At 42.5% G+C, this 25,898-nt stretch overlaps 1 protein-coding gene across 1 annotated transcript; it reads left to right on the forward strand.

Moving 5' to 3' along the window:
* The first annotated feature begins 990 nt into the window (after positions 1-990).
* On the forward strand, positions 991-25,482 carry LOC115112653 (tripartite motif-containing protein 16-like protein). Its single transcript, XM_029639681.2, has 7 exons — positions 991-1,912; positions 14,645-14,740; positions 16,039-16,119; positions 16,300-16,452; positions 18,776-18,947; positions 19,749-19,844; positions 20,036-25,482. The coding sequence occupies exons 1-7, from the start codon at positions 1,103-1,105 to the stop codon at positions 20,674-20,676; spliced, it is 2,049 nt and encodes a 682-aa protein (XP_029495541.2). The 5' UTR covers positions 991-1,102; the 3' UTR covers positions 20,677-25,482.
* The last annotated feature ends 416 nt before the right edge of the window (positions 25,483-25,898 follow it).

Consider the following 25,898-nt stretch of genomic DNA (forward strand, 5'->3'; position numbering starts at 1 on the left):
GTATCAATTGCCTAACTTATAAGCTTAGGCATATTTTTGAACAACATGATTTTGCACTCAGAAGGGATAACTTGAAATAACATGATGTAGGTTAATTAAATAATAAAAATAAAATTATTTATTAGCCTTGTTGTTATAAGTATTTAGGCATATCATGTGAATTTGGCCTAATGTGAAATCATTGTCAAACGCACAAAATATTTTGTCTCATATAGGTCTATAATTTATGGGTTGGTAATGTAGAAATATCAAAACATTCTTTTAACAACTCTAAACCAATTGCCTGTCTATGGTGCAGGAACCACTGACTCACTGCCTTTTTCTATTGTCAAGACACCTGCTGGTAACTGCTTAGGACAGGCCTTGAGGTCTCCATAATATCTGCCGACTAGGTGTGACGTTTATGACTAAAGAGGCTTCGTGCATAGCTTTAATTTTTTGCACATAAGAGTAGGAGTAAATTGTCTCTATTCTCAGCACTTACGACCAATTTTTCTACTCTGAGACACTTTGTGGATACGGGCCCTGGCCTCTATTAAATCTCAAAGATTCAATCAATACTTGCCTTTGAATTGAACTTCCCTGCATTTCAGAATTCTGAAATTGACCAACCGCTTGGAAATATGAAGGACAAGCCTATTCCTCTTGTAGGATACCCTAGTTTTCAGAAAATATGGGGAATCAATTAATAATTAAAGGCTTGAGACACCTTTGTATAATCATCTGATAGTGTTATCGTCAATTATCAAGTCATGATCAACTCCAGCATTAAAACCATTACACACAGACGAGAGCAGTACTACACCTCTGTGTACAATCTGTAACATGAGTTCCACCCATGTTGCTTCTTTTTCTCTGTGATCTGACACACAAGGAAGTAAAAGGGGAGGGCTCCCACATGAAAAAAATACACCAGTTTACTATAGAATACTACCCTACTTACTATAGAATTCACATAGTTGAGGTGTGGCTTGGGAGACTCCAGAGGGATCCAGGAAGAAACTGACTCGGGTTAGCCAGAGGCAGATGCAGAACAGGAGCGGCTGAGGAAGTTCGTCTCAGAGAGAGTAAGAGAGCAGAGGAAACTACTGTAGAGAGAGACATGGCAGACACAGAAAACGAGTCAAAATCCAAACCAGACCAGAAACTCTGCTGCACTGTGTGTTCCAGTGCTCTCAATAAGGATAAGCTCACTACCTGTGGCCACTCAGTCTGTGCCTCCTGCTTGGGGAAGAAAGGTAAAGGCTGTCCTGAGTGTCTACAGAGCTCTGGCAAGCCTGAAACTGCACCTGTGGAACAGAATGGAACGTTGAATGGAATGGTGACTGAGTCTCCACCGGTGATCAAAACCAAAGAAAAATATGAAAAGGACATAGAAGCCCAGGATTCAAAGACCGCAGAGGAAACAATGATAAAGGAAGACCTGAAGGAAGCAGAGGACCCTAAAAAAACAGAGGAAGAGAAAAGGAAAGAGAAAGAGAGTGACCCTCCACAGCCTGCAGAGGAAGTGAATGAGGATGGGGTGAACAAGAAATCAAAAGAGAAAACAAAAGAAGAGAACGCAAAGGAAGAAGAGGTCAAGGAAGAGGTGAAAGTAGAGTCGTTGGGACTCGATGTTGTGTGTGACTCATGTATGGAGACGAGCCCGTGCATGGCCCTAAAGTCGTGCCACACCTGTCTTGTGTCCTACTGCGAGGTCCACCTCAGGCCCCACTTGGAGAACCCCAAGTTCCAGAACCACCGTCTGGTGGAGCCGCTGAGGGACATCGAGAGACGGACCTGTGAGATTCACAAATGGTCCCTGGAGCTGTTCTGCTGTTCTGATGCTGTGTGTGTCTGTCAGGACTGTGTGACAGAAGACCATAGGGGACATAACACTGTTCCTGTGTTAGAGGCACGCAGAACCATAGAGGTATTGCACTTTCTCTTCTGCATGCAATCTTTCACCCTCTCTTATTCTCAGTTTAGAGTGGAATAAAAACTCACTTCTCTAAACAGGATGTTTTGTTCACAAACTCATCCAAAGCCTTACAACAGGTGTGGAAGTCTAAAACATCCAGGAACATTTCACCAGCATGAGCACGTGTAGTAATACATTGGCTATTGTCATGGTAGCCTGCACTGAGCTTGTATTAGTATCCTTAATGATATGGCAAACTTCATAATTTGTCCATAAAAAGTATATAAAGAAGATGTCCTTCATCAGTCCACATGTTCTTACCCAAGTCTTATGCCATAATGAATTTGGCTTGCATCAAAGGCAGCTGCTCTTATTTAAAGTAATAATGAACTTGTATCAACTAGAGCCTTCACACATTTGACAACAGCTAGGCTATATATAGTAGGGTCTGACTGGTTGTAGGTCATGTTAGCACTTCTGTCAGCCAGGACATGGAGAATGATGGAGTCCCACTATGTTGTTTTGGTCTCAGTCTATAGTCACTGTAAGGACACACTGCTTTTTTAATAAAGTTGACTTTTCATATCGACTGCAAAGACGACAGGATTACTTTTAATTCAATTACAGGGATATTCCCATATAAAAGGTTGTCCTATATCACTGTGTGATTATTGTCCAAGTTTCACAGTACAGTAGTACATTCTGGAAACTCTGGACTAACATATACAGTTTAGCACTCAAACAAAAACACCACACGGAGACAGCAAATCAAGAAAACAGAATGGAAAATCTGACCAAAATAATATATTGACTGACATTCTTAGTGCATTCGGTCACAGAGAGAGCTTCAACCCCTGCTGGTACAACACAGCAAATTATCCCGTGTTAAATCAACACTGAGAGTGTTAAATGTAACTGTTCCAATGTCTATACGGGTCTACACTTTTCAGTGTTAAATTAACACATTGCTTAGTGTAAAGCTTTAATTGTATATTTCCCAGGTTGTCTTGCCTTTTTCTTGGATTGTAGAGTTACTACCCATGGCTGTATTGATTAATGACAGAGACATGGTTGTTGCAGTCATACATGTTTTTGTCCTATAGCCTTCACCAAGTGAGATCCAAAGCAAATATATATTAATCATTCAAATGTATATATTTAAGCCAATAGGATACATATTTCATATTGCCTTATTTTGAGGGCCTAGTTTTACCCTAATACTGCAGCCTGAATCTCCTGGTTTACATGCCACAGACAATTTCACCACAAAAGCTGGATTCAAATAGGAATTACACATCACCTTGCAAGCTAGCATAATGTGACTTGCATGCCTGATGTGGCCTGTAAACCATGTGTTTAAGGCCATTATATTACACTCAGGCAAAAAGGTTTAGATTTGTTCCTAAAGGGGTACAAACACTTCAAATCAAAGTTTATTTGTCACTTGCGCCAAATACAACAGGTGTAGACCTTACAGTGAAATGCTTACTTACAGGCTCTAACCAATAGTGCAAAAAAGGTATTAGGTGAACAATAAATAGGTAGGTAAAGAAATGTAACAGTGAAACGACAGGCTATATACAGTAGCGAGGCTATAAAAGTAGCGAGGCTACATACAGACACCGGTTAGTTAGGCTGATTGAGGTAGTATGTACATGTAGATATGGTTAAAGTGACTATGCATATATGATGAACAGCGGGTGGTGGGTGGCGGGACACAATGCAGATAGTCCGGTTAGCCAATGTGAGGGAGCACTGGTTGGTCGTCACTGTAGTGGTACCCTTTAGTTATAAGTGCATAATTGTACCCCAGTTCATACCTCAGGCCACATCAGGCATGGAAGTAGGGTTGCAAAATCCCTGTGACTTTTACAAAATTCCAATATTTTCTGCTTCCTTTTCCAGCAAATTTCTAACCAGGATTTCTGGAAAACCTGGGAATTTTGCAACCCTACCTGCAAGTGGGTGCGTTACTCAAAATCAAATCAAAACAGTAACTATCTGTTTGAGTAAAAATACAAAATCACTTTAACTGTACTCAGATAATGCATAGTATGTGCAATGGTTTTCCTCAAAAGTTCTGAGTAATGACAGCACGTTGGGCTTTATAGTGTAGCTCACACCTGTTATTTGCACAGAGAGTTATAATGCCATTCCTTAAGTAAACATATGAATGTATGACAATCCAAGAAGTCAATATTTGACAATAGTCAAGCAACAACTCAATTACTAGCTGAATCCTTGGTAATTTACATGCAGCTGCAATAAGCTCATATTCTGAACTAAACTCAAAGTATGACTGAGGGGGGAAAGCTCCTCTTCGTCAACAGCTCATTCCTCATGTTCTTCTTGTGTCATCCTGAGCAAATACCTCTTTTGAGGAATTACATCATGGAATAAGGGTGGGATTGAACAGGAGGCAGAGTCTTCTGTGTGTGCTGATCCATAACATTATACAACAGTGTGTGCCATTTATCTAGATGTATCTAATGATCTTTGTTGAGTTACTGTTTAATGCTGGCTCAGGGAACATCAAAACAAGATATTTCAGTAACATTTGAGACATGATTTGACTCAGTTTCCCTTCAAGGGTTCTAACTGTTGTCTCGCAACATAACAAGACACAACAGATGAATAGCTGTAAGTAATGTTTTGTGACGTGAGATATGCGTCTCTGTGCCAAATTACGAGACAATATAGGACAATAGAATTCCCTTCAGGAGAAGGTGTCGACATTCTGGACTGAACGATGGCCCCGTCTTTGACATAATTCAAATTTACACATCATCTACAAATGGTTTAAACCCAAAGAGGTCGAGTGGCTTTGCTGTTCCTGTCTTGAGAACAAGGTATGGGTATTTTCAGAGCAATGAGAGCATGTTCAGACCTGAACAGGAATCTACTGAGGGGAAGGGAGAGGGAAAGACACAAGTGCAGATGTTGAGTAACCTGGTCCCAGTTATGTTTGTGCTGTTTTGCTAACTCCATCCATGACAAGGACCATAGGTAGTTGGCAAGACAGCACAATCAGATCTGGCACCATGCTAGAATGTGGAAATGCAACATTGAAAGTCACACACTGGCTGACTGGGAGGTTTTCAAAGTGTTGCCTTTCAATAGGGTGCTCATAATGATCACACATCTCATCCACAGCAAAGGTTGGGGATTAACGGATTACAAAAACAAAAAAAAATAGCTGTAAAAATTTAGGTTTCGACAAGGGTTCAACTAAGATCCTCAAAGTTCTTTGAAGAACCTTAGGGTTCTTGACACTGTAAATGGCCCACAAAAGGTTCTTCCAAGAACCACATAGGAGGTGGGGGTTCATCACGGAACCTCCTTAGTTGGTGGGGGTTCTTGCAGGAATGTAACTGCCCAACTGAAACATTTCGATTTGAAAGGACAGCAGATGCAGGCATTTAACTGAGGCACTTTAAATCTTCTCAATTTAAGGTAAGGTTTGTCCCTTGTATGATCTAAATTGATCATGTTTATGATGATACCATTTATCTTTTCATATGTGTGCCAATCTTTCTAAAACAGAAAATGGACACAATTCAATGGATATCAATCAACAAAGAGGTCAGAATATATAGGCTATAAGAATATGTTGGAGGCTAGCTGTATTGCGTGCAGATGAACTGCACACTGTTGTGCCTGTGTCTGCAGGTATACTTATGAGGAGGCATGCAAAGGTATGTCAATTGGTATTGGTATGTTATGCAGATCACATTTACCATCCTCCTCCCTTACCTCTTCAATTAATATTCCATAGGCATCTACATTATGGACATGGTATGTGTATGAAAACCATTATCAAAATAGTTTATCATTCACATTCACCACAAAAACCACCATGTGCATGTTTTGTTAATCGTCTGTATTATTACTATTTTTTGGATTCACAGTCTTCACCCTCCCTACACCTCTGATGAATACAACAGGAAACCTGTTTCATCACCATGCACTGCAAAATCATTCTGGCTATGGATTCTGAGAACATCAACACATTAACACGCCAGAAGATATACCCATTGGACTTGGGGCTCTGCTGGGAGTTTACCTCATATTTAGATTTTTTTATTCTGCTTTGCCAATAAAATCATATAATAAACATTGAGAACTAAAATATTGGGTAAGGGAGGAGGATAACATACCAATAGACATACCTATACCAGCAAAAATATTTCACTCAGATTAGATACTTTTGAAAAATAGACGTTTACTTCTAGGATTACTTTCACTGTTTTCTGAATTAAATGTATTTATAAAGCCCCATTTACATTAGCAGATGTCACAAAGTGCTATACAGAAACCCAACCTAAAACCCCAAATAGCAAGCAATGCAGATGTAGAAGTACGGTGGCTAGGAAAAACTCGAAATGCAGGAACCTAGGAAGAAACCTAGAGAGGAACCAGGCTCCGAAGGGGTGGTCTGTCCTCCTCTGGCTGTGCTGGGTGGAGATTATAAGAGTACATGGCCATTTAAGGCCAGATTGTTCTTCAAGATGTTCAAACGTTCATTGACGACCAGCAGGGTCAAATAATAATCACAGTGGTTGTACAGGGTGTATCATGTCAGTACCTCAGGAATAAATGCCAGTTGGCTTTTCATGGCCGAGCATTCAGAGGTCGAGAGAGCAGGTGAGGAACAGAGATAGAGAGTCAAAAACAGCATGTCCGAGACAAGCTAGATCTCTTCCACCACATGAGGGGGCTCAAAACTGGACAGGAAGATCACGTATGTAACTCAACCCTCCTAGGGACGACATGGAAGAGCACTAGTAAGCCAGTGACTCAACCCCCGTAATAGGGTCAGAGGCAGATAATCCCAGTGGAGAAAGGGAAGCCGGCCAGGCAGAGACAGCAAGGGCAGTTTGTCGCTCCAGTGCCTTGCCGTTCACCTTTGCACCCCTGGGCCAGACTACACTCAATCATAGGACCTACTGAAGAGATGAGTCTTCAGTAATGACTTAAAGGTCGAGACCGAGTCTACGTCTCTCACATGGATAGGCAGATCTTTGCTCAAAAATGGAGCTCTATAGGAGAAAGCCCTGCCTACAGCTGTTTGCTTTGAAATTCTAGGGACAATAAGGAGGCCTGCATCTTGTGACCATAGCGTACGTGTAGGTATGTACGGCAGGACTAAGTCAGAGAGATAGGTAGGAGCAAGCCCAAGTAATTATTTGTAGGTTAGCAGTATAACCTTGAAATCAGCCCTAGCCTTAACAGGAGAGAGGCTAGCACTGGTGTAATATGATCACATTTTTTGGTTCTAGTCAGGATTCTAGCAGCCGTGTTTAGTACTAACGGAAGTTTATTTAGTGCTTTATCTGTGTAGCCGGAGAGTAGAGCACTGCAATAGTCTAATCTATAAGTGACAAAGCATGGATTAGCTTTTCTGCATAATTTTTTGACAAAAAGTTTGATTTATGCAATATTATGAAGATGGAAAAAAGCTGTCCTTGAAGTATTTGTGATATGTTCATCAAAAGAGAGATCAGGGTCCAGAGTAACGCCGAGGTACTTCAGTTTTATTTAATTTGACTGTACAACCATCAAGATGAATTGTCAGATCCAATTGCAGATATCTTTGTTTCTTGGGAACTATCATATCAGTTTGGTCCAAGTTTAAAAGTAAAACATTTGCCGCCATCCACTTCCTTGTGTCTGAAACACAGGCTTCCAGGGTAGGCAATTTTGGGGCTTCACCATGTTTTATTGAAATGTACAGCTGTGTGTCGTCCGCATAGTAGTGAAAGTTGACATTGTCTTTCCGAATGACATCACCAAGAGGCAGAATACATAGTGAAAACAATAGTGGTCCAAAAACAGAACCTTAAGAAACACCGAAACTTACAATTGATTTGTCAGAGAACAAACCATCCACAGAGACTAACTTATATCTTTCCAACAGATAAGAACTAAATCAGGCAAGAACTTGTCCGTGTAGACCAGCGTTCCTTAAAGTATGGGTCGCAACGTAAATGTATAGTTATTTAATTAATGCTCAATTTGGTAGCTGCGGGATTGGGAGAGATAGAGGGTGATGCCCGTGTGCTTCGTGGTTTTCCCGGATCTTTTTTCTTGAAGATCACTCTGCGATCCACAAGCTGCAGTGCTGTTGTTCAGCAGCAGACGATGCGCCACTGACTTGTCATTCCCACTCCACATCACCCACCACTGTCATGAAATGGACTCATGCTAGCCACAAGTTCTGACTGAGCTCAATCGTCATGAAACGCAAATACAGTGATGACTTTGTCTCTTTCAAACACACTTTGAGAAATAACGAGGAGCACCCACAATGTGTTTTGTGTGGGAAGTACTTAGTAATGAGTCTCTCAAAATTAAAAAATGAATAAAATGACATGTCCTGACCAAACATCCACAACATGACGTTAAAGCCAGGGAGCTCTTTCAGAACAGGGCAGAATGCTTCAGGAAACAGTGCTTCGAAAGTGGAAAAGTGAACTAGCAAAGCATTGTTGTCACTTTATAACAGGCGATGATGAGCAGAAATAAGGGAGTACTATCTCTTGTAGTAGATGTGAGATTCTCTTTCAAACAATCCCCTGGCCTTGTAAAGTTGGCCTTGTAATGTTAAGTTTGGCTAATAGCTAACGTTAGCCAAAGCAAGCTAGCTAGCTACTGATAAAACACTAGGAAACAGTACAGATGAAAGGTGAAAAATTCAGGCCTACTGTACATTTTACTGTATAAATTATTGTTAAAACAAGTCTAGGTTGGAACTGTTGATGTTAAAATACAAGTAATAATTCTTATTCTGAACTGGAATAAACTGATTGAAGCAAGATACTTTTTGAGGCAAACACTCACAGCTCTGGTTTGCTCATCTACAGCAGGACGTGGTCTCCTGCCTGACTGAGAAAGCAGTAAATGTTCTGATCCAGTTCTCAAGTACAGAAACAGTGTCAATGCTGAACATGACCTTATTATTGCTGTCACGCTAATCGTAATGAGTAGACCAAGGCGCAGCGTGAGTAGAGTTCCACATATGTTTAATATACAGAAACTCAGCAAAACAAACAAGCACAAACAAACTGTGAAGCTACTGGTGCACACAGGCAACTATCCGTAGACAAGATCCCACAAACACAAATTAGGCAATGGCTACCTAAATATGATCCCCAATCAGAGACAACGATAAACAGCTGTCTCTGATTGGGAACCATATCAGGCCAACATAGACATACAAGAATCCTAGATGACCCACCCTAGTCACTATCACGCCCCAACCAACATAGAGAATAAACAGCTTACTATGGTCAGGGCGTAACTATTGCATTGTCAAAAACCTCTTGTTAGGACTGTGTGTATGTGTGTGTTTCTGGTCTACATCTGTGTGATGTGATCAATCATTTTATTCCAGTTCAGAATAAAATATATGTGTTGTATTTTAACAGCAACAGTTCCAACCTAGACTTTCTATCAACAATAATGTCTACAGTAATATGTACATGTGATAATTGATATGTACTGTTACTTAGGATTGTAGGATCAAAAAGCCTGTGTGTGTGTTCTGTTATACATCTGTGTGATGTGATCAATCTGTTTATTCCAGTTTAGAATGAAATAATTTATTGTATTTTAACAGCAACAGTACCAACCTAGACAGGTATGTAAGAGTGTTTTTAATAAAACAAATATTTATGGGCATTTCATTGTTATTTGTTTTTGTCTAAATTGCATTTTTCTAGACACAAGGGCAATATAATGTACTGATATTTACACATAGTTGAATATTTTCCTAAACTTGGGTCCCAGGAAAGCACAGAATTTCTAATTTGGGTCACATGCTGAAAAAGTTTAAGAACCCATGGTGTAGACCAATGAGGGTTTCTAATCTCTCCAAAAGAATATGATGATCGATGGTGTCAAAGCAGCACCAAGGTCTAAGAGCACAGGACAGATGCAGAGCCTTGGTCTGATGCCATTACAATGTAATTTACCACCTTCACGAGTGCAGTCTCAGTGCTATGATGTGGTCTAAAACCAGACAAGCATTTTGTATACATTATTTGTCTTCGGGAAGACAGGGATTTGGTGCGCAACAGCTTTTCCCCCAAAAAATAGAGAGGAATGGGAGATGGGAGAGGTACACATCCGGTGGATAGAGAGCAATTTATTATGTTCAGTGATGCAAGTTTAAGTTTGTTCCACCGTAGCAAGTCTGACCACAAATCAGAGACCACTATGATGACACAACAAATGCGTTTGATAGATGGCGGGAAAAGTAATACAAATAATAAAAGAGCAGGAATATGCTTTTGTAGGCTACAGTCCAAGCTATGTCTTCTAATAAGGTGACTACTGCCGGCATCCCACAATTATCCAACTTAAATAAAAGCTTGGGGGTAAGGACGACAGCAATGGTGTAGCTTGCGGGCGATACGGATATCACGTATTATTGATATCTACATAGCGCGTTGATGTGAATCACACTGCTGCTCTCTCATGTAGCTATTTGCGTTTTACGGAGTGTGGTTGTTGTGGATGGCTGTTCACAAACGTATATGTGTATTTTAACCCAATAATGGTTAAATTGAAGAAGCTTAAGCTGCCTATCAATCATTGTTTTTGCGACCAGTGAAAATATGTGCTCTTGCAACAGCTGCATAGTTGATGACAGCCTATGGAAATAAACGTTTGAGGGAGTTCCCATCTAAACTCCTCCCGTGTTGTGCTTAATACTCTCAAAAACAAGTTTAATTTAAGAAGATCACGAGTGGGGCTTTTATTGCTCAATATAATTTGTGAAAAAGCTTGAGCTGCCTATCAATCATTGTTTATGTGGCCAGTGAAAAATGTGCTCTTGCAACAGCTGCATAGTGCGGATCCCAGCCTATGGAATAAAAGTTTGAGGGAGTTCCCATCTAAACTCCTCCGTGGTATTGTGTTTCATACTGTAAAAAAAATAGTTTCATTTAAGAAAACAATTTTGGCTAATCTATATTTCCATATTTCCAAGTCCTATTCTTGAAGATTAAGGGTTTTTATTGTAAAGATATAGCCTAATCATATTATTTTATAGTGAAAAGCAATTGGTTAGAAGAAGCATACATAACTAACCCATAAAGTAAAATGCAACATCCATTAATGGCCAATTATGTAAACTCTAACATTGTATTAAGAAATAATAATAAAGAAACAGGGCCCCGGACTCCAGACTGAAGGACGTCGCTGAAGGCTCTGGACTGGAGGCCGTCACTGGAGGCTCCGGACTGGAGGCTGTCGTTGGAGGCTTTGTGCCATGACTCCTCACTGGAGGCTTCGTGCCATGGATCATCACTGGAGGCTTCTTGCCATGGATCATCACTGGAGGCTTCTTGCCATGGATCATCACTGGAGGCTTCTTGCCATGGATCATCACTGGAGGCTTCGTGCCATGGATCATCACTGGAGGCTTCGTGCCATGGATCATCACTGGAGGCTTCGTGCCATGGATCATCACTGGAAGCTTCTTGCCATGGATCATCACTGGAGGCTTCTTGCCATGGATCATCACTGGGCTGGAGAGACACATGGGAGGCCTGGCTCTGGGAGCAGGCACAGGACTCACCAGGCTGGGAAGACATACAGGAGGCCTGGTTCTGGGAGCGGGCACAGGATACACTGGGCCGTGGAGGCGCACTGGAGGTCTCAAGCGTAGAGCCTGCACAACCCGTCCTGGCTGGATGGTTACTTTGGCACGTGCGGGGCGCAGGCACAGGACGCACTGGGCTGTGCAGACACACCGGAGACACAGTGCGCAGAGCCGGCGCAGGATATCCTGGGCCGTAGAGACGTACTGGCGGCCAGATGCGCTGAGCCGGCACCCCCTGACCTAGCTGGATGCCCACTCTAGCCCGGCCGATTCGGGGAGCTGGACGGTAGCGCACCGGGCAGTGAACTGGAGACACCGTGCGCTCCACCGCATAACATGGTGCCTGACCAGTACGACGCTCGCCACGGTAAGCGCAGGTCTCCAACCTGACTCAGCCAAACTCCCCGTGTGCCCCCCCAAAAAATATTTTGGGGGGGCTGCCTCTCATGCCTGCTCCATTGCCGTGTGTCCTGGTAGCGAAGTCATTCCTCCCTCGCTACTTCAGCCTGTTTCCATGGCAGGGTCTTGTCCCCTGCCATAACCTCCTCCCATGTCCAAGATGTCCTCCATTCTCTCTTCTCCCGGGCCCAGGATCCCTGCTCCTCCTGGCCACGCTGCTTGGTCCCTTGGTGGTGGGTAGTTCTATCATGGACGTTGTTGGAAGGAGACCAAGGTGCAGCGTGGTGAGCGTACATTTTCTTTTATTTATATAAAATGTCGCCAAAAAAAAACAAGAAATAACAAAACAACCGTGAAGCTTATCAGGGCTAACTACCCACGCTGAAAGGAGTGAAAAAGAGCTACCTAAGTATGATTCCCAATCAGAGACAACGATAGACAGCTGTCCCTGATTGAGAACCATACCCGGCCAAAACATAAAAATAAAGAAACATAGAAAACAAAACATAGAATGCCCACCCCACATCACACCCTGACCTAACCAAATAGAGAAATAAAATGGCTCTCTAAGGTCAGGGCGTGACATAATGGCCTAATAATTGCCTCTGTAAGTTGTCTAGAAATCTCACAATACTTCTCATGGCTGTAAGCAATTGTAGGTACATGTTTGTAAATGTCTGGAAGCTTAATTTCTTTCAAAAAATAACAATCTGATAGTAGAGAAACAGAGAGGAAAACACATTCTTAATGTGACGCAGCAGCATAGTAAATGTTTCGATAAATTGGTCAAATTTACATTTACATTTAAGTCATTTAGCAGACGCTCTTATCCAGAGCGACTTACAAATTGGTGCTTTCACCTTATGACATCCAGTGGAACAGCCACTTTACAATAGTGCATCTAGGTCTTTTAAGGGGGGAGGGGGAGAAGGATTACTTTATCCTATCCTAGGTATTCCTTAAAGAGGTGGGGTTTCAGGTGTCTCCGGAAGGTGGTGATTGACTCCGCTGTCCTGGCGTCGTGAGGGAGTTTGTGAACTGAATTATTAAGATTGGTGAAAGAGAGCGACCTGTTCTACATGTTTTCCTGATCAGGGACCCACTGACACCACCCTGGTTATAAGACAGCCTCACAGAAGTTACACACCCAGGCACGGTGGAGGTGCAGGAACTGAAGGATGGTCTGGAGCAGGCCCTGGTGGTAGACCCAAGGTTAAGGTAGGGTGAGGACTCAGTGGTGGTACGTCCAGAAAGACAAGCGGCGGTCTGACCAGGACTGGAGCTGGGTCAGGTGGTGCATGCTGGGCAGGGGTATCCTGGACATCCCAATGGGACCCAGAGCTGTGGCTGGGTCTGGTGGGGCTTTGCTGTCAGTAGCTGGTGACAGTGGTGTGGCCGGTCATCGTAGGTTGCAGCAGGCAAGTCAGGTGCTGCTGGATGGCCCCTAGATCAGGGACAGGCTGGGTTTCTGGTTGTGGCAGCAGTTGGAGTGCAGTATCTCTCGTCGGCTGCAGTATTGGCTGGAGCACCAAGAACGAAAGGACTGGCTGTAGTCCCGGGGGCCGATGATCCAGCCCAGGTGTCTGGACTGTCTGTAGTCCTGGGGGTCGCTGGACTGGCCTTGGTGCTGCCAACAGCGGCCATGGTAGAGGACCTGGTACTGGTGCTGGCTGAGCTTGCTCCTGCACAGGTGACCACTGGACTACAAGCTGGAAGGAGAACTGCAAGGTCACCTCTAGAGCTGGGAGGGGTGGAAGAGCATGCTGCTCTGCAATGCAGAACCTGGGTGGCTGCAAGTCTCTCTGCGGGCTGTCACCAGTCTCTCTGCGGGCTGTCACCCCAAGATTGCGGCCGCCCACTTGTGTCTCAGGGACGGCGACAAGTCCAACAATTCAGGGTGGTAGTGTAGCAGGAACTCCTGCAAGAGTACGGCAGGTGGAAAATGCATCATGGCTTCCCGCCTCCACAGTTTGGAGAAGAAGCATCCTATGCCCCCAACTCCTGCAACAGCCGATCGACGTCTGAGTCCTGCAATCTGGAGAGGGGCCATATAAAGGAGAGGGGCCATATAAGTCCTGTCGTCAGGTGTGGGGCTCCCACAGGTCCCAGGTTGGGGGCATAATCCAAATGGTGGTAGTCCACTGCATACCCCAGAGCCTTACTCCATTGGACCGCAGATGGGCTGTGTGGCAATTATCCTGTCTGGTCTCTGTGGGCCGCCATAGTGTAGTGGTGTCAGAAAAGTCACAAATCCAGTATTGCAGAATGCAGAATGCCAAGATTATCTACAGGGCAGACTATAGGCCTCTGCGTCTCAGAGGTCAAACACAGTAAGTATTATTATGCTGTGTTAGGCCTCCGAGTCTGAGGCCAATGGTACAATCTTCAGTAACATCACAAAGTATATTTCACCATGTTTTACATTTTTTTCTTCTTCTCATGAGTAAAGACTCTTGAATGACACATTTTGGAATGTTTTCTGATGTTGAAAGTAAATAAAGAAAACAGATGAAATTAAAAGCTGTTGTCGTTCTTCATAATTTCTCTTGCCACTTATTTACATAACATGACAAACAGATCGTATAATGGCGAGTGGTGGGTGCAACTTGAAAGGATTGTGAGGTGCTGATAAGAGTCACATAACAATTGGACATATTTGCAGGGTGATAACACTGCTGTGGCTATGTGTGCAGTCACTGAATTTTCCTCTCTTTGTCTTCCTCTCCCTTTCCTACCAGAGGGAATTACGAGATAAACAAACAGAGATGGTGAAGACAGTGGCGGCAGCAGAGAATGCCATCAACCAACTCCAACTCAACACGGTTTCCTTTGAGGTATAGTATGCTGCAGTGTCCTTGTTACCTGTTTAAAGGATGATGTCAAAGGCTAAGACTATGACGACCCCTGACAATCCTGCTGATAGATTTGACTGTTGTCTTGTCAACAAAGTGCTATGTAGCATTGCTTCATCGACGTGTTTGCAGATTCCAGGTAACCCACACAGTCAGTGACACAAAAACAGAGCCATGTCACAATTTCTCACAGGCTGTCTTCACAGGCAGTAAACACTATTGAAACCTCTGATCTATAAGTCCCCAGTTATAGGATCCACCCACCCCAACAAGTTTGCCCATGTGTAGGAAATGGAATCTACTGGTTTGTGTGGCCCACATCAAGGCCAGCAAGCTAGGTACACTAGACCCACTCCAATTTGCATAGCACTCCAACAGATTCACAGATACACGACCATAACACATCTGGACAAGAGGAATACCTATGTGAGAATACTGTTCCTTGACTACAGTTCAGAATTCAACACTGTGCCCTCCAACCTCGACACCAAGCATAGAGCTCTGAGTCTGGACACCACCCTCTGCAACCGGTTCCTGGACTTCCTGACGGGAAGACCACAGGCTGTAAGGATTGGCAAGAACACCTCCTCCACACTGACTCTTAACACAGGGGCCCCCAGGGGTGTGTCCTCAGTCCTCTGCTGTACTCTCTGTTCACCCACGACTGCATGGCTTTGCACGACACCAACTCCATCATCAAGTTTGCTGATGACACCATGGTTGTAGGCCTGATAACCAACAATGACGAGTCAGACTACTGTATAGGGAGGAGGTAAGTGAACTGGCATTGTGGTGTCATGACATCAACCTCTCCCTCAACATCAGCTAAACAAAGGAGTTGATTGTTGACTTCAGGAAGCAGAGGAGGGAACATGCCCCGAACCCCCATCAATGGGACTGCAGTAGAGCGAGTCACAGTTCCTCTGTGTCCACATCACTGAGGACTTGTCATGGACCAACACCACCACTCTTGGCAAGAGGGTGAAACAGCACAGAAATTCTACAACACAGAAAAGTAATACCAATAAAGAAAAACCCTTGAAGGAGTAGGTGTGTCCAAACTTTTGATTGGTACTATATATATATATATATATATATATATATATATTATTCTGATTTTTCAGGGGGTGCCCGTACTTCCCGTGGCTATGATTGAATCTATTATCTCTATCTATCTAACACTAATCAGCCGTCACCTTATCCCCTATGTCCATATACCTGATAATACATACACAATTGTGAAACTGACCCGAAAACACCTTTGGCATATCCCCATCTAGAATTCAGTGACGGAGGTCCGTGAGGTGATTGACAGCCAGTTTATGAAGCTGCAGGCTGCGGTGGAGCGGGCCAAGAGAGAGGTAACCCTGTATATTGATTAAGTGATATGTCTATATTGTATGCAATGTGCATATATGTAGGCTGATCTATTCTTTTTACCTGCTTTATAAAAATATATAGTATGACATCATATTTTATGTATGTTTTTTTATATGAAACAAGATTTTCAAATAAACCTAAACCTGAACCTAAACTTAAAGGTGACAGAGATCCTGGAGGGAGAGGACAAGCAAGCTCTCAGACAGACCGAGGGGATCAAGGTACACCTGGAGCAGAAGTGCACTGAGCTGAAGAAGACACAAGAGCAGTTGAAAAAGCTCTCGAAGAACAAGAACAACGTGGACTTCCTACAAGTAAGGTGGTTCTCACATGGCCTGGTGATTTATGATGGTTTATGGTGGAGACTGACATGGAGGTAGTGCCAAGGGAGTCGGTAGTGTTATTCACTCATTCATGGTTCTCATGAGATTGGCTTTGAAGTAGTGGCTGCACATACAATTACTTGCAGGGGCCAAGAGCTCTTTGGGGGTTAATCATGAACACTGAGAAGGTTGTGGTGATGGAGTGCTGTGACTCAGCAGTGTTATTCATGAACCTTAACTCAAGCCACAGCGCTGCTATCATACGTATTCACTTTAATCATGAAACATGACTCAGGTGGACTTCCTACAGGTAAGGTGGTTTTCTCTGGTCTGGTGGATTCTGAGATTGTTGTGGTGACAATGCCAAATGACTCAGTAGTCATTCACAAACTTGAACTGTCGTACAGTGGGGCAAAAAAGTATTTAGTCAGCCACCAATTGTGCAAGTTCTCCCACTTAAAAAGATGAGAGAGGCCTGTAATTTTCATCATAGGTACACTTCAACTATGACAGACAAAATGAGAAAAAATATCCAGAAAATCACATTGTAGGATTTTTTATGAATTTATTTGCAAATTATTGTGGAAAATAAGTATTTGGTCACCTACAAGCAAGCAAGATTTCTGGCTCTCACAAACCTGTAACTTCTTCTTTAAGAGGCTCCTCTGTCCTCCACTCGTTACCTGTATTAATGGCACCTGTTTGAACTTGTTATCAGTATAAAAGACACCTGTCCACAACCTCAAACAGTCACACTCCAAACTCCACTATGGCCAAGACCAAAGAGCTGTCAAAGGACACCAGAAACAAAATTGCAGACCTGCACCAGGCTGGGAAGACTGAATCTGCAATAGGTAAGCAGCTTGGCTTGAATAAATCAACAGTGGGAGCAATTATTAGGAAATGGAAGACATACAAGACCACTGATAATCTCCCTTGATCTGGGGCTCCACGCAAGATCTCACCCCGTGGGGTCAAAATGATCACAAGAACGGTGAGCAAAAATCCCAGAACCACACGGGGGACCTAGTGAATGACCTGCAGAGAGCTGGGACCAAAGTAACAAAGCCTACCATCAGTAACACACTACGCCACCAGGGACTCAAATCCTGCAGTGCCAGACGTGTCCCCCTGCTTAAGCCAGTACATGTCCAGGCCCGTCTGAAGTTTGCTAGAGAGCATTTGGATGATCCAGAAGAAGATTGGGAGAATGTCATATGGTCAGATGAAACCAAAATATAACTTTTTGGTAAAAACTCAACTCGTCGTGTTTGGAGGACAAAGAATTCTGAGTTGCATCCAAAGAACACCATACCTACTGTGAAGCATGGGGGTGGAAACATCATGCTTTGGGGCTGTTTTTCTGCAAAGGGACCAGGACGACTGATCCGTGTAAAGAAAAGAATGAATGGGGCCATGTATTGTGAGATTTTGAGTGAAAACCTCCTTCCATCAGCAAGGGCATTGAAGATGAAACGTGGCTGGGTCTTTCAGCATGACAATGATCCCAAACACACCGCCCGGGCAATGAAGGAGTGGCTTCGTAAGAAGCATTTCAAGGTCCTGGAGTGGCCTAGCCAGTCTCCAGATCTCAACCCCATAGAAGATCTTTGGAGGTAGTTGAAAGTCTGTGTTGCCCAGCAACAGCCCCAAAACATCACTGCTCTAGAGGAGATCTGCATGGAGGAATGGGCCAAAATACCAGCAACAGTGTGTGAAAACCTTGTGAAGACTTACAGAAAACGTTTGACCTCTGTCATTGCCAACAAAGGGTATATAACAAAGTATTGAGAAACTTTTGTTATTGACCAAATAATTATTTTCCACCATAATTTGCAAATAAATTCATTACAAATCCTACAATGTGATTTTCTGGATTTTTTTTCTAATTTTGTCTGTCATAGTTGAAGTGTACCTATGATGAAAGTTACAGGCCTCTCTCATCTTTTTAAGTGGGAGAACTTGCACAATTGGTGGCTGACTAAATACTTTTTTTCCCCACTGTATGTGCTGCGTAAGCGCTGCTATCTTACGTATTAGCTTTATCATGAAGCATGACTAAGGTAGAACTAACCTAAAGTTGGACCCAAGCCATGCTTCATCATTCTTTTTTCAAGGCTGCCATTAACGTTAAGTAAATAAGTAAGCTTTGGACAACCCAGAATGGCCCATAGGGGCATGCACCTATCTCCTGTTTCTGTAGTGCAAGGCAGCTTGATGTACAAGTATGGACATGGCGACATTAATGACAGTTCATCGTTATTTGCCAACGAGGTCCAAAATAGTGATCGAAGCTGTGTTGTGTGTTTTACAGGAGTACTCTAAGTGGAAGAAGGACAGCCCTGACATTACCCTACCTGGGTTCTACATCGGCCTTATGGACCGGCTCAACTACTTCAGCAGAGTAATTGTTACCTCCACACAGGAGCTGTGTGAGAAGCTGCTGTCCAATTACATAGAGACACTCAAAGAGACCTGCAAAAATGGTGAGTGCAGTCACCGTTTGGCGAGCAAAGGAAAAAACTGCCATAGCGGCTGGCGGCAAGCCTCAGCAAGTCCCGATCTATGTTTATTTGCTGGGAAGGGTCAGCACCACAGGAGGCTGCTGAGGGGAGAACGGCTCATAATAATGTCCGGAACTGAGTGAATGGAATGGCATCAAAAACCTGGAAACCATGTGTTTGATGTATTTGCTACTATTCCACTGATTCTGCACCAGTCATTACTACGAGCACGTTCTCCCAAATTAAGGTACCACAAACCTCCTGTGGTCAACACACCACGGCATCCCTCACCCTGGTCATACAGAAAGGAGTAAGTAAACAGGAAGTGACAGTGTTACAAGAGAAAGAATAACACTTCAGCTTTGTGCTCCAGATAGCCAGCGAGATCATATGTGTTCATACTTCTCTGCAGACCTGATCAATCCTTCAGACAGTGTGTCATACAGTAGGTGTAGTGCTCTGGTAACAACAGGTTGACTGAAGTCTCAGAAAGATAAAAACAGTTGAGAGCGTCTAATCTTGGACTGTCTGTCACTAGAGTGAAGCCCAGCTGTGAGCTGTGTGAGTCACCACATTTGAGACATCAAGGACAAAAAATGTTGCCTGAAGGAGATTAGTATTACAGTGACTATGTGTTCTTTCATGCACAATGTCATATTTGTACTTGCAGAAAAAATAGCTACATTCAAATGCAAAAATTCATGCCTGGGAGTTAAAAAGTGAAGTTGGCCATGTGATTTTTTACATTAAAACATGTTATTTTTCTCTCTCTCTACTCTTCAGACAGGATGGGGATAAAAACCACAGTCCATGAAACAATCGCAGCCAAACAGAACATGACTGTGCCAGACCCAAAGACGCGGGATGACTTCCTAAAGTGTAAGTCTCTTCTATACCATTCAGGTCCTTACAGAAGCAAAACAATCCTTCAAATCACTTGAACGCTCATGTATTATTGCAGTATTGTTGTTTTGGATGTGTAAAGTTAGCCTTGCCTAAGTTGTTGATCCTGTTTTGCAATTCTTTCTCATTACTGTTATGTTGTTGTTATTCTCTCTCACGCTGTGCAGATGCCGCGCCTGTGAGTTTTGACGCAGACACGGCTCATAAGTTCCTGCGTCTGACTGAGGAAAACAGGAAGGTGACCAACACCACACCCTGGCAACACCCGTACCCCGATGCCCCGGAGCGCTTTGAGAACTGGCGCCAGGTACTGGCCACAGAGAGCTTCTATGTTGGTCGACACTACTTCGAGGTGGACGTGAGCGGTGAGGGCACGTACGTCGGACTCACCTACAAGAGCATCGATCGCAAGGGCCCAAAGAACAACAGCTGCATTACCGGCAATGACTTCTCATGGTGTCTACAATGGAACGGCCGCAGCTTCTCTGCCTGGCACAGTGATGTGGAAACGCCTCTGAAAGTGGAGAAGTTCACACGTATTGGGGTCTATGTGGAATTCAGCTGTGGCCTACTGGCCTTCTATGGGGTGGATAATGCTGTCGGCATGACCCTCATTCACAAATACAAGGCTGACTTTCTGGAGCCTCTCTACCCAGCCTTCTGGCTGTCGAAGAAGGAGAACGTGATAGAGCTTGTTGGACCTGGGGAGTCGCTCACACTGAAAAGCCCCACTCCTCCTAACTCACCACCAAACACTGATGTTGCACCCCCCAGACGTTTCACAGTATCTTCTGTTGTTGATCAATAATTCATTTGTCAGTGGTAAATTTCCCCTGTCAACCCTAAAAAGCTTCAGAATGCAAGAAGAAATGGAAAAGGAAGTGCAACAGCCGGCCCCATACTTGTGCATATACTTATGTAAATATTTCTGTTTTTATTTTTAATACATTTGCAAAGATTTCCAAAACCTGTTTTCCACTTTGTCATTATGGGCTATTGTGTGTAGATTGATGAGGGGAATTTTTTATTTAATCCATTTCAGAATAAGGCTGTAACGTTACACAATGTGGAAAAAGTTAAGGGGTCTGAATACTTTCCGACTGCACTGTATATCCCAATAAGGTGACACTAGATTTTTAATTTATTTTCTAAATACCATTTGCCTTTGTCAATGGTGTATTGGAGTCAAAGTCAGGTGCAGGAGAGCAGAGTATAATGAACAGGCACACCTTTATTAAAGTTCCAAAAACGAGAGCACTACATAAATAGTACATAACATGCTCAAAAAACGGAACATAAAGTAAAGCGCGTAAACTAACACCACATAACATGAAACAATTACGCACAAAACATGATGGGACACAGAGGGTTAAATACAAGTAGATTGATTGGGGAAATGAAAACCAGGTGTGTATGGAAACAAGACAAGACAAATGGATATATGAAAAATGGAACAGTGATGGCTAGAAAGCCGGTGATGTCGATCGCCGAACACCGCCAGAACAAGAAGAGGAGCCGACTTCGGCGGAAGTCGTGACAGCCTTGATGACAGCTTTGCACACTCTTGGCATTCTCTCAACCAGCTTCATGAGGTAGTCACCTGGAATGCATGTAAATTAATAGGTGTGCCTTTTTATAAATTCATTTGTGGAATTGCTTTCCTTCTTAATACGTTTGAGCCAGTCAGTTGTGTTGTGACAAGGTAGAGGTGGTAAACAGAAGATAGCCCTATTTGGTAAAAGACCAAGTCCATATTATGGCAAGAACAGCTGAAATAAGCAAAGAGAAACAACAGTCCATCAATACTTTAAGACATGAAGGTCAGTCAATATAGAACATTTCAAGAACTTTGAGTGTTTCTTCAAGTGCAATCGCAAAAACCATCAAGTACTATGATGAAACTGGCTCTCATGAGGACCGCCACAGGAAAGGAAGACCCAGAGTTACCTCTGCTGCAGAGGAGGAGTTCATTAAATTTACCAGCCTCAGAAATTGTAGCCCAAATAAACGCTTCACAGAGTTAAAGTAACAGACACATCTCAACATCAACTGTTCAGAGGAGACTGTGTGAATCAGGCATTCATGGTCAAATTCCTGCAAAGAAACAACTACTTAAGGTCACCAATAAGAAGAAGAGAATTGCTTGGGCCAAAAAACATGAGCAATGGACTTTAAACTCGTGAAAATCTGTCTTTTGGTTTGAGGAGTACACATTTTTTATTTTTAGTTCCAACCGCTGTGTCTTTGTGAGATGCAGAGTAGGTGAACGGATGATCTCAGCATGTGTGGTTCCCACCATGAAGCATGGCGGAGGAGGTGTGATGGTTTGTGGGTAATTTGCTTGTGACACTGTCAGTAATTCATTTAGAATTCAAGGCACACTAACAACAAAGTGCTCAGCATATGTGGGAACTCCTTGAAGACTGTTGTAAAAGCATTCCAGGTGAAGCTGGCTGAGAGAATGCCAAGAGCATGCAAAGTTGTCAAAGGCAAGGGGTGGCTACATTGAAGAATATAAAATATGAAATATATTTTTATTTGTTTAAAACTTCTTTGGTTACTAAATGATTCTATATGTGTTATTTAGTTTTGATGTCCTCACTATTATTATACAATGTAGAAAATACAAAATCATCACATTCCCAGTGGGTCAGAAGTGCATTCCATTAGTATTTGGTAGCATTGCCTTTAAATTGTTTAACTTGGGTCAAACGTTTCAGGATAGCCTTCCACGAACTTCCCACAATATGTTGGATGAATTCTGGCCCATTACTCCTGACAGAGCTGGTGTAACTGAGTCAGGTATGTAGACCCCCTTGCTCGCACACGTTTTTTCAGTTCTGCCCACAAATGTTCTATAGGCTTGAGGTCAGGACTTTGTGATGGCTACTCCACGCTTTAACTTCCTGACTGATGTCTTGAGATATTGCTTCAATATATCTCCATAATTTCCTCTCTCATGATTCAATCTATTTTGTGAAGTGAACCAGTCCCTCCTGCAGCAAAGCACCCACACAACATGATGCTGCCACCCCCGTGCTTCACAATTGGGATGGCGTTCTTCGGCTTGCAAGCCTCCCCCTTTTTCCTCCAAACATAATGATGATCATTATGGCCAAACAGTTCTATTTTTGTTTCACCAGACCAGAGGACATTTCTCCAAAAACTATGATCTTTGTCCCCATGTGCAGTTGCAAACTGTAGTCTGGCTTTTTTATGTCTGTTTTGGAGCAGTGGCTTCTTCCTTGCTGAGCGGCCTTTTAGGTTATGTCGATATAGGACTCGTTTTTACTGTGGATATAGATACTTTTGTATCTGTTTCCTCCAGCATCTTCACAAGGTCCTTTGCTGTTGTTCTAGGATTGATTTGCACTTTTTGCGCCAAAGTACGTTCATCTCTAGGAGACAGAATGCGTCTCCTTCCTGAGTGGTATGAGGGCAAAAGCAAAAGGTGGCGCTACAAAGTATTAACTTAAGGGGGCTGAATAATTTTGCACGCCCAATTTTTCAGTTTTTGATTTGTTAAAAAAGTTTGAAATATCCAATAAATGTCGTTCCACTTCATGATTGTGTCCCACTTGTTGTTGATTCTTCACAAAAAAATACAGTTTTATATCTTTATGTTTGAAGCCTGAAATGTGGCAAAAGGTCGCAAAGTTCAAGGGGGCCGAATACTTTTGCAAGGCACTGTATATACACAGTGTGGTCTGAAATTATTGACACCCTTGATAAAGATGAGCAATAATTACTCTATAAAATAATTTATTCAAATACTGAGCTATATTGTACGCTACATTTTTGGGGGAATTGTATAATTTTCTACTAATTCTATCACGCAATGACTACATCAAGCTTGTGACTACAAGCTTGTTGGATGCATTTGCAGTTCATTTGGATTGTGTTTCAGATTATTTTGTGGCCATTATTTTGTCACTTTTCTTATAAATAAGAATTAAATATGTGGATGCTACCATGATTATGGATATTCCTGAATTAATCGTGAATAATGATGAGTGAGAAAGTTACAGAGGTCCAAAGATCGTACCACCAAGACATGCTAACCTCTCACCACTAACAATAACAGAGGTTATGTCTTGAGGGTATGGTTTTTGGGGGGAGCATACAGTATAGTTCAGTATTTGAATTGTTTATTTTATAGTCATTCTTGCTCATCTTTATCAAGGGTGTCAATTTTGGACCTCACTTTATATATATATTGTTTTGTCTTATTCTTGCTGTGTTATTATGCATGGGTAATTTTGGTATAATGGCAATGTTTAGGTTACTTCTAATGTGATGGGTGACTTTATTTCAGTTTTTTTGTTTAAATATAATGCTAAGGAGTTGTGATACCATTGACTCTGTTTAAATGGTGGACTTTTTCGGTAAACTTTGGGACTGCTTTTGCTGTTCACTATGTACTGTGACTTTGCAATGTACTGTGTTTGACAGATACCACTGTATACAAATAAAAGGTGTCTTCAAATCAAATCAAATGTTATTGGTCACATACACATGTTTACAGTGCCTTGCAAAATAATCTAATAATTCTAATAATTCATTCCCCTTGGTGTTTTTCCTATTTTGTTGCATTACATCCTGTAATTTAAATTCATTTTTATTTGGGTTTTATATAATGAACATACACAAAATAGTCAAAATTGGTGAAGTAAAATTAAAAAATATTATTAAAAAGAAAAAATGGAAAAGTGCTGCGTGCATATGTATTCACCCCTTTGCTATTCACCCTAAGATATGGTGCAACCAATTACCTTCAGAAGTCACATAATTAGTTAAATAAAGTCCACCTCTGTGCAATCTAAGTGTCACATGATCTGTCACATGATCTCAGTATTTATACAGTTGAAGTCGGAAGTTTACATACACTTAGGTTGGAGTCATTGAAACTCGTTTTTCAAGCACTCCACAAATGTCTTGTTAAAAACTATAGTTTTGGCAAGTTGGTTAGGACATCTACTTTGTGCAAAACACAAGACATTTTTCCAACAATTGTTTACAGGCAGATTATTTCACATATAATTCACAGTATCACAATGTCAGTGGGTCAAACTAAGTTGACTGTGGCTTTTAAACAGCGTGGGAAATTCCCGAAAATGATGTCAAGGCTTTAAAAGCTTTTGATTGGCTAATTGACATCATTTGAGTCATTTTGGAGGTGTACCTGTGGATGCATTTCAAGGCCTACCTTCAAAATCAGTGCCTCTTTGCTTGACATCATGGGAAAATCAAAAGAAATCAGCCAAGAACTCAGAAAAAAATATTGTAGGCCTCCACAAGTCTGGTTCATCCTTGGAGGTACCACGTTCATCTGTACAAACAATATTACACAAGTATACACACCATGGGACCACGCAGTCGTCATACCGCTCAGGAAGGAGACGAGTTCTGTCTCCTAGAGATGAACGTACTTTGGTGCGAAAAGTGCAAATCAATCCCAGAACAACAACAAAGGACCTTGTGAAGATGCTGGAGGAAACATGTACAAAAGTATCTATATCCACAGTTAAACGAGTCCTATATCGACATAACCTGCAACTGCTCCAAAACCGCAATAAAAAAGCCAGACTACATTTTACAACTGTAAAATACTTATTTTCCACCATAATTTGCAAATAAATTCATTAAAAATCCTACAATGTGATTTTCTGGATTTTCTTTCTCATTTTGTCTGTCATAGTTGGAGTGTAGCTATGATGAAAATTACAGGCCTGTGTTAGACTATACACTAACACTTTAAGGTGCTAGTGATGGCTATTTAACAGTCTGGTGGCCTTGAGATAGAAGCTGTTTTTCAGACTCTTGGTCCCAGCTTTGATGCACCTGTACTTACCTCACCTTCTTCTGGATGATAGCAGGGTGAACAGGCAGTGGCTTGGGGGGTTGTTGTCCTTGATTATCTTTTGGCCTTCCTGTGACATCGGGTGCTGTAGGTGTCCTTGAGGGCAGGTAGTTTGCCGCCGGTGATGCGTTGGGCAGACCGCACCACCCTCTGGAGAGCCCTGGGGTTGC

Source organism: Oncorhynchus nerka, linkage group LG28 (assembly GCF_034236695.1).
Source record: "Oncorhynchus nerka isolate Pitt River linkage group LG28, Oner_Uvic_2.0, whole genome shotgun sequence".
In the NCBI taxonomy this organism is placed as follows: Eukaryota; Metazoa; Chordata; class Actinopteri; order Salmoniformes; family Salmonidae; genus Oncorhynchus; species Oncorhynchus nerka.